The following is a 14,140-nucleotide window of genomic DNA, read 5'->3' as shown; positions in this document are numbered from 1 at the left end:
GATCCCCAGACTGAGTGATTTCTGGACTCACGTGTCATTTCCCACCAGTCAAGGGTGGAACTATGTAAGTATCTCTCCAGGGCACTCTGCACACCTGTGCTAGCAGGTAACACCTCGGATTAATTACATCTCTTAGCCAGACACCCAGGAAACATTCTTGACACCTTCTCTTTCTTTTCACTCAAATGGCAGCCAAGTCCACCAGATTCTACCTCCTTAAATGTTCTCAAATCCGTGTCTTAATCTCCAGCCTCCAGTGCCCTAGTTCAAGTCTTCCTCATATTCTGCCCGAGATATTATTACAAGTCTGTAAGTAGTCCATCCTAAAGGAAATCAGCCCTGAATGTTCTTTGGAAGGACTGATGCTGAAGCTGACACTCCAATACTTTGGCCACCTGATGCAAAGAACTGATTCATTTGAAAAGACCCCGATGCTGGGAAAAACTGAAGGCAGGAGGAGGGGACGACAGGGGATGAGATGGTTGGATGGCATCACCGACTCAGTGGACATGAGTTTGGGTAAACCCTGGGAGTTGGTGATGGACAGGGAGGCCTGGCGTGCAGCAGTCCATGGGGTCACAGAGTCGGACATGACTGAGTGACTGAACTGAAATAGTCCTGCCCCCACCAATTCATTCTCTACAGTTCAGAGTGATCTTTCCAAAATACAAGTCGGCTCATCTTGCTTCTCAGTGCTCTCAGGATAAGCTAAGCTACTTACCGCAGCACAGCAAGGACCCACCAGTCCTTGCTCCTGCCTGCCAATTCTGGCAGGACTTAGGCCGTTTTCTAGTCATATCCTATTTATGGTTCCCCTAAAAAACGCTCTACTTCCCTCTGGGGTCTTTCCCCCTTTCACCTGGTAAATCCCTATCTTTCAAAATACAGATTGTGTCACTTCTCTTTGCTTCCTTTCTTGCCTAGCCCTTTCCCCCTTTACTTCTATACTACAGTCCCCCAACACATCCTTGAACTTATTTGTCTCCTTTCATTATGTTTGTGCTCGAGGCTATTCATCATTGCATCCTAGTACTGGGGACGTAACTTGTGCTGAAAAATGATGCTAAGTGTCTTGAAAGCAGAGATGGTATTTTATTAAGAGTTATCTTTGTATATTCTATCTACAGTTAATTGGCATTTCAATGTTTAATGAATCAGGACTAACACTGGTAGGAGCAAACTGCAGTGACTATGAAACAACACCTAACTGCTTTAAATGAAATGAAGCTGCTGGGACAAATTATACCAACTAGAATAGTCATCTATCCACAGTACTGAGAGAGGGAAGTTACAATTGCCAGTTTTTAGGAATAATGGTGAAGAGAAAGGCAGTGATTTATTGAGTGCTTATCATATGCCAAGCACTGTGCTAAGTGTTTCATACACATAATTTCAGATGTGTTAGAAGCCCAGAGCTGGCAAATGTGACATTTATCCATAGATTCTAGTATGGCTGCTTGGGCCAATCCACCTGCTAGCCCTAAAAATAGCTTTTATCCCCCTCTCCATGGTAGTCTTTCACATTCTCTACACTGTGTGTGTGTTTAATATTACAGTTTAACAAAGTAAAGAGCAGGTGCAGCTTTTTGAAAATGGAATAAAAAGCTTAGGAAGAAGTTTTTCTCATTGTCAGAGATGTTCAAACACAGCTTTAGCTGTGTTCTCGGTGGGAACTGATGCATCTAACAGATGATTAATCTAGTTGATTTAAGGTTCTTTCTCCTGCCAAGATTTGATGAGGGTAGAATATAATGATGGTTCTAAAACAGGATTAGCAAACTTGAAAAAAAGACAGGTCACACTCTTTCTGGTGTACTCTGGGTGGTAGGGAGAGGGAATGTCAGTACAGAATCTGGATCCTCTCCTACTCCTTTATTCTTCCTTCCAATCCCCTCAGATCTTTGGAGGAAAACTTTTCTTCTGGGTCACTGTCTCTTCATGGTGCTCTCGATGTATGACTCCAGCAGGAAGATGGTTTCATCCACCTGGATCTCACAGGCATCCAACCTGAATGAAAAAAATGAGAGCATTTGTCCAGACTGAACATTTATCAGCACATTTAAGATTAGAGGCTGGACTGGTTACTGGGCAGAAAGCAGGAGAACTAATAGCTCATTCTCCCATTGACCAAGCATCTTGTATGTGCTAGGCACTGTGGAAATTGCTGAGGGTTCAAAAAACAACGCCTCTGTCCCAGGAGAAGTTATAGTCTAATTTGCAAGGAGGAAAAAGCACATGTTAAGGGCACAGGTGTAAAAGGACCCAGTGTCTTTTAAAATACAAGCTGAGAGTGGCTGAGGCTGAAAGTGATTAGGAATAGAAGGGAGTACTGCTTCTACTGATATACTGATAAAAATCATCTATGAAAAACCCATACTGAGCATCATACTTAGTGGAGAATGACTGAAAACTTTCCCCCTATGATTAGGAACAAGACAAGGATGCTTTTTACTTCCATTCAACAGTTCACTGGAAGTTCTAGTCTGGAAATTAGGCAAGAAAAACAGACAAAAGGCATCTGGATTGAAAAGGAAGAAGTAAAGCTATTTCTAATTCACAGATGACATAATCCTATGGACAGAAAAATCTCAAAGGATCCACAAAAAACTTACCACATCTAGTAAATGAATTGGCAAAATTGCAGGATGTAAAATCAAAACACAAAAATCAGTTCTATTTCCACACACTGGCAATGAACAATTCAAGAATGAAATTTAAGAAAACACTAAAACAGCATCAAAAAAGAATAAACAGGAATAAATTTAACCAAAAAAACTATAAGACTTGAATAATGAAAACATCATTGCAAGAGATTAAGGAAGAACTAAGTAAATGGAAAAAGACCTTTCATATTCATGGATTGGAAGATTTAGTATCATTAAGATGGCAATCTTCCCCAGAGTAATCTACAGATTCAAAGCAATCCCTATGAAGGTCTATGGTGAGGAGCGAAAGGAAATGAGGATGAAGGGACAGGCTAGTATGAAACCATGAAAGGACTTGTATGTTACGCCAAGGAGGCTGGTCTTTTTGTTGTAAACAAGAAGTCAATAAAGCATTTAAAGTAGAAGAGTGATGTTATCAATCCCTTTAAAGAAACTAACTTTGAAAGCATTATAAGAAATGGTTTGAAGGGGGAGGTGACTGCAGAGGTCTGGGAAAAAGGTGAGAAGGGCATGCATGGAGAGCAAGATAAAGGCCAGATTTGGGACACACAGCTGAAGTAACATCAACAGTTGTGGTGAACATGAGACAGAGAGAGAGAGAGAGGAGAGAGAAAAGAGATGAGAGGAGAGAGAGAGAGGTGAGGGACGAGAAGCTGAGAATATCTTCAGAAATTTGAGCTTAGGAAAATAGGTGGATTAAATTCTGTTAATTGAGGTGAGGAAGAAGATAGTGAGTTTGAGTTTGCTCATGTTAAGTAGGAGGGGCGGCAGGACATCAAAGTGGATTTGTTTGGAGGGTACTTTGAAACACAGCTTTGAAGTTTGTGAGGCTTACTTGTTGACGTTACGTTTCAGGGTCTCTAGCTGCTGGCGTTCGGGGGCTGTGATCATCTCCTCTATTTCTTGTAGTTGTGCCTCCTCTGCACCTGTAGCCTGCATAGATGCAATGATGGCTTCTACCCTCTGAGACTTTTCTAGTAGACGCCTGTCAGAACAACACAACTCTGAAGCATGTCCCCTAGCCTTGGAAATTCTTTTATCCCATAGACCTGGGGCGTAACTCCCCCTTTACTATGTTCCTGGTCAAAGTGGACAGTGTCACTCTCTAAGCATGTTTTCTACGAGTTTAATTAGAAATGTGACTATTCCTGAAACTCTTGCTGCTTCTCCCTTGTACTTAAAGTTTGGTGCCAGTTTATATGTTGCTCATAAATTCAATCTGCAAAACTATTTCACTGGGGATATATGAGAAAAGTGTATACGAATGCATGATTATGCCAAACTAAGCCAATAATTCAGTGCAACCAGACAGGTTATTATCTCTATTGGTTTCCATTTCTATAGGAAATTTCCCCATAAGCTTTTTGGCCTTGAAAAATGTAATTACTCAGTTGAAAAATGTTACTCACTTGTTTTCTTTGGTTTCAAATTGTCTCCTTTCTATTAAGTTGGCTACACTCTGAGGGGAGAGAAGAAATGCACATTTCTATATAAGCAGCTCAGGCAAAACAACTAAAGGGGGTGTGAGGGTGAGACATCTCTGTAGAGGGAGTGGGGAGGAGTTACCTTGTAGCACCTATGCAGCAGCATCCGGGCAGCTGACAGGATGTTCACAGTGTATAAATAGAAGGTCCGGGATGGGGCATGGTCTGGTGTTTTGGGAATTTCCTGTTTGTCCACAGAAAGAAAAATAAGGGACATTATACTTTCCTTCAGAACTGGCAAAGTAAATACCTGTGCCATCTGGAGTTACTAAGCCCTCTCTTTCACCTATATTCCCTCTCCCCCAGGCATATAGCATCTGTGTTTATAGCATAATCGGCCATATGGAGCACTGGGATGTCCTGTTTTTCCCTTTGATTGTCAACATCCTGAGTGGGGAAGAAAGAGAAGGGACTTAACATTTACTGAGCAACTCTTATGTGCCAAGTAGACTGTATTTGATTTTTACAACAAACTATATTATTTCTGTTACCTCCACCTATCACCATTTTGTAGGTGGGAAGAAGGGCGGTAGGTAATTTGCTTAGTGTAACTGGGTGATAGGCAGAGCTGTGATTCTGATTCCAAAATCCATTCTATCTTACTTCCTTTTAGGGTAGAGTACATAGCTCTGCATGCAGTGAGGACCCAACAGGTGCTATTGATAGACTGACCGGTAATAAACTTAAGGCTTGAGGAAAGGATAAATCACAGGAACAAGGAGCTAAAGAAAAAAAGGTAGGGTGATTCTGGGGTGATTTCTTGGCTGTGCCTCTTTTTTACAATTCCAGATAAAGCTCCACAGTTATTTTGCAAGTGCTTGCTATGTCTTTGTCAATCTTTTTTTTTTTTATTCTGTCTCAAAGATGGATACAGAGTTTGTTTGAGGTTCAGAATATTTGCTTCAGGAATTTCTCTCATCCGTCACCTCTGCTGGTTGGCAATTACTGTTACCTGCAGTGATATGAAATTTTCTGAGAGCATCTTATAAAGCATATCCTTTGCCTCCTTTGCTGGAATCATTGCAAAATCTTCTACTTGCTTCTGCTCCAGGTGTTTCTTTTGTAAAACTAGACGGAATATCCTGGCACAGCGAGATCCAAATCTGGAAAGGAATAAAGAAAGCAAATGGCATGCCAACATAAATTAGCTTTAGTTCTTAGTCACAGGGGGTTGTTTAGTGTCTTATGTGTGGAGCAAGGACCTGAGAGGAATAGCAATCAGAGAATCCTTCCTAACTCCACAGATCAATGACAATACTGCTTATCATAAGAGCGTCACCAACTGCTGACTCGAATGCCTCAGTTCCCCCATTTGTAAGGAAAGGTGTTAGGAAGGATGATGAATTGGCATCCCTGGGAATTAAGCAGCAGGGTATTTAGGGTAAAGAGCAGTAATAGATGGGATCCATAGCAGTCCAATAGAAAATGGGGCAAGATGTGCCAAGGTGTGCCTATACTGGTTGCTTACCTAATGATCAAATCACTTGTTCAAATGGGGTGTGAAAGGAAGTACCTGACCCCCAACCCTTTCAGGGTAACCGTCTTACCTCTCTTGTACGACGGACTCCAGAGTGGCCGTGGCTAGAGATCCTAGAGCCTTATGCAGGTCTTTATGTAGAGGGTAAAGGTCACTCCATAATGTTTTGGCCTGAATATTGTGCTCTTAGTTTCATTCCAGAGTCGTTAATTTAAAATTTAAATACTCTTTTGTTTTTCACATTAGTCTCATTTATGTTATGTAAGTATTTCAAAACCTGAATTAACTAAAGGTGCTTAAGTCAGGGTTTTGCTTAACTAAAATTTAGTTAGTTAACAGTCTGTTTTACTTCTTTATCATCAGTGTTTTAGTTCAATTTTCTAACTTACTTAGTATACTGTATGTGTATGTTAGTTGCTCAGTCGTGTCCAACTCTGCGACCCCATGGACTGTAGCCTGCCAGGCTCTTCTGACCGTGGAATTCTCCAGGCAAGAATACTGGAGTGGGTTGCCATTCCCTTCCCCACTTAGTATACTAAATATCAAATCTTTCCTAAAGTCACCCTTCTGTTTCATAGTTCAGGCTGCCTGACTATTAAGGAAATAACCACCCATAAGGATACTGATGACATACATTCCTCCACCACTGTCGCCAGACTTTCCAACAAACTCTAGCTATTAAAAAAAGAGGGAGAGAGAACATGTGTTATCTGAATGGAAAGTCTAGTGATTCTGTTTCCAGAAGAGCAAATCCGCTAGAGTCGGTAGCAGGAGGCTCTCCCATCAGGCAATGGTAGAGAAATTGTCTGAGCTGGCTAGGTAGAGAATGAAGCCGCAGAAGACTGCTACCAGTTATCAGCGGCAGAAATTAATCCTAAACACAATAGAAAAAAGAAAGAAAAGAAAAAAAAAAGAAAAAAAAAAAGACTTACTGGATCATCTGCCAGCAGAGTGAGATATTGATCAAGAACTTGCTTAGAGATGTTATAGCCAACAGGTAGGGATCTGAAGATCTATGGAGCAAAAAGAGACAGTGAAAATGGGTTTGGGAACTTAGAACTGGTGACATTGCTGAAATAAAGATGTTTTAATTTTAGATATCACAAGTATAAAAATGTCCCAAAGCACAGCAGCATTGTTGATAAGAGTAAAAAACTAGAAAGAATTCACATGTCCAATAATAAGAAATTCATTAAAATATAGTACAGTGTGGCCACATTAAGTGGAATGTGATATGGCCATTATAAAGAATGAGATAGATCATGAAAAGGAAGTTTATGTATACTGTCATATGAGAGAAGCAAGTTTAGAATAGTATGCAGAGTATAATCCCTTTTAAAATTTTTATTAAAAAATATACATATACCCACATTTGAATGAGACTATATGTAAGATGTCTGAATAAAGATATGTACCAAACTACTGACAAAGATCTCTGGGGTTGGGATTATGCAAAACTACATATGTATTTAAACTAGAGTATGTTACACACAAGAAGCGCAGATTGTCAGGATTCAGTCTGATGAGTGCTGATAATCGTATACACCCATGTAACTACCATCTACAAGATACAGCACTTGCCTGCCATTTCTGAAAGTTTGGGGAACTACAACTTTGAAAAACTATACATTTCTAGGGACTTCCCTGGGGGTCCAGTGGCTGAGACTCTGTGCTCCCAAAGTAGGGTGCCCACGTTCAATCCCTGGTCAGGGAACTAGACCCCACATGCTGCAACTAAGAGTCTGCATGCTACAGTGAAAGATAATGCATGCTGCAACAAAGATCAAAGATCCCACGTGTAGCAACTAAGACCCAGTGCAGCTAAATAAATAAATAAATATTAAAAAAGAACTATAGATCTCTAAATACAGGTCCATATAATTATTTTTGTCATCGGAAAAACATTTGTATTTAAATTTTTGTTATATGATAACTTAAAAAAAATCTAAACACTGTAAAAATACAACTATATTTAACATGGGTAAATATTGGTATGATTATAAACAGTAACAGAATATAAAGTATTTGATATATTAAATATTTTTTCAATCAACAAAACTTAATAAACAAAATATTAAAACATTAAAAAATATATAATATACTGAAAAAAAAATACAAGCAGCCAAATAATATAATATCACTTTGCTGTAGAGCAGAAATTAACATTGTAAATCAACTATACTTCAATAAAATATATTAAAAATGAAAAAAAAAAAGAATTACTTGTACTTTGACTAAAATAGTGGTTTAGGTTTTTAAAGGCTGAATTCCTAAGAGGCCAAATGTTTCAGTACGTACCACCTGGGGATAATCACTGTCCCACCTCAAACGGCAAAAACCCCTTCTTTCAAGGTCTGGACCTTAACCTAATCCCAGGCTCTACGTATAATAATTATAACATCCAAGAATATGTCAGAAAACTAGTATAAGAAGCATGAAGCTCACCTCATTGGAAGACAATGGCTGGGTGAAGGGGGCACCAGAGGGAGTGGTGACCTCACTCATCCGGAGCATGGTCCTCACGATCTCACTACTGGTCTAGGTTTGAACAGTGAACTGGAATTCAGAATTCACTCTGCTGCGTGGGCTCTGGCTATATGCCAATGGCCACATCCAGTAAACAGTGTCATGTTCCTGACAGCCACTGTCCCACCCATTTAGATATCACCTGGTCCATCCTGTTGGCAACTGCGCTGACAATGGCTTGGTCACGGAAGTGCTGGTGGAATCTGTCAAGGTTGGCCTGCCAATAAATCCCATCATCTGGAATGGGCTGAGGAGGAGAAAAGTATCAGAAAGAAACATTTAGATACAGTGAAGTTTTCAGGGGAGGGGTTTGGATTTCACTGTTCCTTTTCCTATACAATAGTGACTAAATTGGTTGGAGGAAAAAAGCATTCAGTTGTGTGAATTTAGTGAAGTGAAAGTTGCTCAGTTGTGTCCGACTCTTTGTGATCCCATGGACATACAGTCCATGGAATTCTCCAGGCCAGAATACTGGAGTGGGTAGCCTTTCCCTTCTCCAGGGGATGTTCCCAACCCAGGGATCAAACCCAGGTCTCCCACATTGCAGGCGGATTCTTTACCAGCCAAGCCACAAGGGAAGCCCAATCAGAGGTCTACTTTTCTTTATCCTGTCATTACCTTATTTTAGGCTCTAATCTTGACTCACCTGAATGACTATAAGTAGCCTCCTAACTAATTTTCTTTTTTTTTAATGAACACTATAAAAGAGGATAACTTGGTTTTCTGTTTTTAATCTTTTTCTTTTTGCACTGTCCTCCCCGTTTCTCATAGAGCTGTGCTTTTTCAGCTGAGGTACAGTTCCCCTGAAGAATCTGAAAAAAGCTATGAGTACTCTATAGAAAAATGTACGTATGAACAAGTACAGGTGGACTCTCTGAAATGCATCCATGAAATTGTACAAGTTATGAACCACTGTACTATAGTAACATTTCTAAAACTTAAATCTAGCTACTTCATTCACCTGTCTATGACTCCCCCTTATCTTCAGGGTGAAGTGTAAACCTCTTTAGTCAATCAAAAAATACTTATTGATATTATGCTAGTATTCCAGGTACCAGGGACAAGATATTGTCCTCAAAGAGTTAGTCTATTGGGAGCACAAATAATACATAATTTCATCTACCTTTAAATGCTGTGAAGATGAAATAGGAAAATGTGGTAGAGAATGGAATAGAGAGTGGGCAAAGCTGCACGAGCTCTTAAAAAACAGCATTTGAACTGAGATCGGAATGAAGAAAAAGAGGCAACTACATGAAGATCTGAGGAAGAAATCCTAGGGATGAAAGCCAAAAGACTAGAAAGAGCATGTATGACATATTTGAGGGATGGAAGGAAGAGCTGAGATTGGAAAGCCTTGTCTCCAGCAGATCATGCAAAGACTTAGTTCATGTAAAGGATAATCCATGGTAAAGATCTAGATTGCTTCTAAGAGTAATGGGAAGTTTTAAAGGAGTCAAATATCAGTAATGGTTTTTTGTTTTCTTTTTAAAGAACAATTTAGGAAGTCATTTTGGCTCTTATGTAGGTATGAATGTAGGCAGGGAGACCGCTTAGGAGAGCGTTGGTGAGGTCTTGACTACAGTGATAGTGGTTTGGATTAAGGTGACTGGTAAGAAATAGTCAGATTTGAATTAATTTTAGAAATTGGGTTGACAGGTTTTACTGTGAGGTCAGATGGCTCCCAGGACTTTGGTTTAAGCAAATGGTATCCTAGGTGGTTTGTCTTGGTGATGTCCCTAAGATGAGGAAAGCTTAGGAGGGAATAGATAGCTAGGAATGAGAAATCAATTACTCTGTTCTAGTCATACTACTTTTGGGATGCTTATTAGACATCTTTATAGGGATGCCGAGAAGGCATTTGAATGTAAGAGCTCAGGCCTACTTATATCTTTCTAGACTCATTTGTGTCCATTTATCCCTGTGGTCTCTATAGTCCAGCCACAGTGATCAATTTAAACTTTTTCTAGGCCCTTTATTTTTGCATAAGCTACTACCTCTGTCCAATGAGGTTAAGCCTCAGAAGGGAGACAGTAATGGACAGTAGAGAGACAGTAATGGGGTGCCCTCTTTGTTAGTCTGTCCCTGGCCAACATTTGATGAAGTTCATAATCCTACTACTTCTCAACTCAAGAACCTTGAAGCTCTTTCGGGGCTTGTTATCTCAGTGTTCTTCCTGGCTGGCCTCAGGGTGAAGACTCCAAGTCCAGAAGCATCATTACCTCTTTGTTATCTGTGGTCTGTTTTGGTCTCTTGGCCTTGGGCTCCCCAGTAGCATCTTCGTCAGACGATCTCCTCCTTTTACCTTTCCCTGCCAAACAGAACAGTTGCACTGATAGGCTACATCTCCTATGATGACAGGAAACGGCGGAAGGTGACAGCAGGTGTCGCTATCCCAAAGACATCTGTAGTGGCCTCTAGCTAAGAGATGTTGAGGAGACGGAGGAACTACCAGAAATTCAAGTTAATGATGAAATCATCTGAAACTCAACATGTTCAAAAAGAAACTCATAGTCTCTCTCCCTCAAACTGCTTCTGTTCCAAGGCTTCCTTTCACAGTGAACGGTATGCTCATCCTTCCATGTATGCCAGCCAGATGTCATTCTTGATTTCTGTTTTCCTCACCCCTTCTATGCCTGATTATCCATTGGTTTGTCTACATTTACCTTTGCCCCATCCTTTCTGCAGACAGAAACATATTTTTAAAATGCAAATTAGACCAGGTTACTTCCTCTAAAATCCTTTAGTAGTTTTCCTTCGCATCTAGGATAAAGAACAAATGCTCCATGAGGTCTTGCGTGATCTATTCCCTGCCTATCTCTCTAACCTTATTGTATGGCTCTCTTTCCTTTGCTCTCTATGCTTTAACTACACTGATCTTCTTTTAATTCCTCAAATATACTGTTTTTTTCCCTCACTACATACAATTCCTTTTGCCAAGAATGCTTATCCTCTGTACCTCTTTACACCTTACCTCACTGACTGGCTCCTACTTCTGCTTCAAATCTTGGTTCAAATGCCATTTTCTCAAAGAAGCATGTGTCCTCAACTCCCAGGTAAATCTGGTCCCCTGTTATATATTTTCCTAACACTGCTAACACACTTTTCATACTTTTTCTTCACAGTACTAATCACAGTTTGTTAGTTACATATCCATGAGACTATCTGATTAATGTAAGCTTCCTACACTAGACTCAAGCTCCATAAGGGCAGGGACCATAATGTTTTTTTTCATCACTTTATACCACAGTATCTGGCATAGAGCAAATCCTTGGTAACTGCTTCATTGATTAAGTCATTCATTTAACAATCACTATGAAACTTTCATGAAAGAATCTACAATTAGGGCAAGTCACAGATCTCGGGGTCAAAATTCCTTACCTATCAAGCTCAGTTTAGGAACCAGGTACATGTCCTTTTCACTGATGACAAGAGTGGGGGCAGGTGGTGGCGGCCCAGTATCTGAATTCTCAGTGGCAGGCACCAAGGGGCAACGCTGCACAAAGTGTGTGTCCACTAGTCGCACAAATGTGTTTGACACCTCAGCATAGTCCATGGTCTTGCCATCTGTATGACAGGAGGAAACAGGCATGAGACGGCCTCAGAGAGCTAAGGGTTCACTCCTGCAGCCAGTCAATCTATGCTTTTGTTAACAGCCGTGGACACAGTACTGACCCTCCATAGTCTCTGTGAGCCTATCCGCTACTTTCTTCACAACAGCTGACATTGTCATTTTGCCATTCAACAACAGCTCCTCAACAATCAGCTCTCCCGTGTCACTGTACAGTGTTTTGGCGGTATAGATGTACCGGGGATACCTAAGCATTCGCAACACCCGGTGGCACTGGGCTTCATACTCCACCACGCCACGTTTGTGCACTTGATATATCACCAAGTTGTGCTGGATGAGGACACAAAGAGCTTTTTTTACCTAGAGAGGATATAAAAGAAAGAGAAGAAAAATCTGAAGATGCAGTTCATTATTGCTGGCAAGTTTTGTCCAACAGTTTCCTAAATATCAAGAGACAGCTGCAAATTGCTCCCTCTCTCCACTGGAATAGTTAGTAAGAATCGTGAGTGGAAAAAATCAGGAAGATTCCTTACTATGATGTTCATATTTCCTCCAATCTTTATCTTTCAAAGTACAGTTTACTTCCCCTCTATTATTCTCATTCCTAAGATGTAGTACTGAGATTAACAGACTCATTATGAATAAATGAAGTATGGGATAGAGGGGGAAAGATTTGCTTAAGAAGATACAAGGAGCCAGAACTCTTTGAGAAGCAGAACCTTGGGCCCTATGTCTCATTCTCTCTCTCCTATCAAATAACACCATTCTGATCCTAGGGCAGACTTTGTTCTTTTCCATTTCGTGGGGTTATCCAGTCTCTTACTCATGTCTGACTCTTTGCAACCCTATGGACTGCAGCACAGCAGGCTCCTCTGTCCTTGTGGGGCAGGCAGTAACAACATTCAAGGGTAGGTAAAAGAAATTAATGAAATGAAAGCAAATTGACGTGATCCAAACATACCTGATCCAGCGAAGTTCCTGTGTCATGGGCAATAACTCTTAGGGGCTGGCTGCCAGTTCTGATTAGGTGGACTCCAATTTTTTCTACAATCTCTCCAAAATGCTCTTGCAGCAACAAAGAACACAGTTTAATTTCTGCTTGAGTCATTATGCTGAGGAGTCTCAGAGCTAGGAAAAAAATAAAAGACAGTATGATGGGAAGTTTTTCTTTTACGTTGGGAGCAGAATTGCTGAATGTAAATTCATGTTCTTCCTAGATGGCAATTTGACAGCAGATATACCAAAAGCCTCAAAATCCTGCATATCTTTGACCTAATAATGCTTTTGTTTTGGATATTCTGTTCCAAGGGAATGATAAAAACATGTCACTTTAGAATACTGATATTCTGGGAACCTAATAAGTGATTATTTCAATAAATTATGGTATATGCATACAATGGAATTCTATGCCAACATTCATAATACAGTATGTATTAGTGTAGAAAATTATTCATTAAGTGAAAGATGCAGGTTACAAAGCAAAATGTAGAGGAAAGTTTAATTACTGTGAAAAAACCCCCACACACATGCATCGAAAAAGAAGACTGGAAACCTATGTATATGAGATTTATCTTTATGGGATCATGTATGGTTCTAATTTTCTTGAAAGATTGGGTGTAGATGGTTTTGCGACCTATCACAGACCTTAGATTCTATACTTCATTGTTTCACTCCTATTGGAAGTGAACAGGCAATGACAACTTTGCAAAGTAAGTTAGGAGGTAAATGATAGCTTTTCCAACAGGGTGTTTCAGATAGGAGATGAAGTATGTTGTTACCAGGGCAGTATTTAATTCTGAAATTTCGATTTCTTCACTAAGTAGACACAAAAAGAAACAGACATGGTTGACTACACAATCACAAGTGCTATTAAATACTGATTTGTTCATTTATTTCTCCCAATTCCTCAGAAGCCAACCCAGACTTTGCCTTTCAGCTTCATTATTCCCATCCACAGGTCTTTCGGGACACATCCCCAGACCCTCTGCCATCCTCGAAAAGGATTTCTAGAGAGCCTGGGTCCTGGCTCTTCACTCCCTTCCCGCTGGTTCCGGTTCCGGATTGGATCCCCGGGTCCAGGGACAGGGCTGCCTCGTTCAGACCGCATTTTCCACTAACCTCTGGGTCAATGCAATGTAGCGCCGCTGAGCTCCCCACGACTGCTCTGTGAGGTTCCCGCTGACCGCCGGGGCAGAGGGGGAGCCCAAGGTCCTTTCGCGCAGGAGCACGGCAACCGAGGAGGACCGGCGAAGAGGAAAAACGTGTGCCGCTCTACCCCAGCGTTTCGGTGGTTTCCGGGGACGCTCTTTCTTTCTTCTCGCTGGGAGTTTGGAGGACCGGCGAGGGGCTGTTTGAGAAGCCGGCAGGCGGGCGGCGGCGGGCGGACTCTCCTTCCTGCGCCTCTTTGGTTCTGGGAGGC

At 40.9% G+C, this 14,140-nt stretch overlaps 1 protein-coding gene across 1 annotated transcript; it reads right to left on the bottom strand.

Annotated features, from left to right (window-relative positions):
- Window positions 1-1,294: 1,294 nt before the first annotated feature.
- POLR3C (RNA polymerase III subunit C) lies at window positions 1,295-14,130 on the bottom strand. The gene is made up of 15 exons (XM_043456766.1): window positions 13,840-14,130; window positions 12,683-12,849; window positions 11,826-12,081; window positions 11,532-11,717; window positions 10,373-10,461; window positions 8,296-8,400; window positions 8,073-8,165; window positions 6,560-6,640; window positions 6,251-6,302; window positions 5,698-5,758; window positions 5,103-5,253; window positions 4,233-4,334; window positions 4,076-4,125; window positions 3,502-3,651; window positions 1,295-2,007 (listed from the first exon to the last, which is right to left on the bottom strand). The coding sequence occupies exons 2-15, from the start codon at window positions 12,827-12,829 to the stop codon at window positions 1,926-1,928; spliced, it is 1,605 nt and encodes a 534-aa protein (XP_043312701.1). The 5' UTR covers window positions 12,830-12,849; window positions 13,840-14,130; the 3' UTR covers window positions 1,295-1,925.
- Between the last annotated feature and the right edge of the window lie 10 nt (window positions 14,131-14,140).

The sequence above is a fragment of the Cervus canadensis genome, chromosome 2 (genome assembly GCF_019320065.1).
Source record: "Cervus canadensis isolate Bull #8, Minnesota chromosome 2, ASM1932006v1, whole genome shotgun sequence".
NCBI lineage: Eukaryota > Metazoa > Chordata > Mammalia > Artiodactyla > Cervidae > Cervus > Cervus canadensis.
Note: the sequence above shows the minus strand (reverse complement) of the source record. Positions and strands in the feature narration are given on the sequence as shown.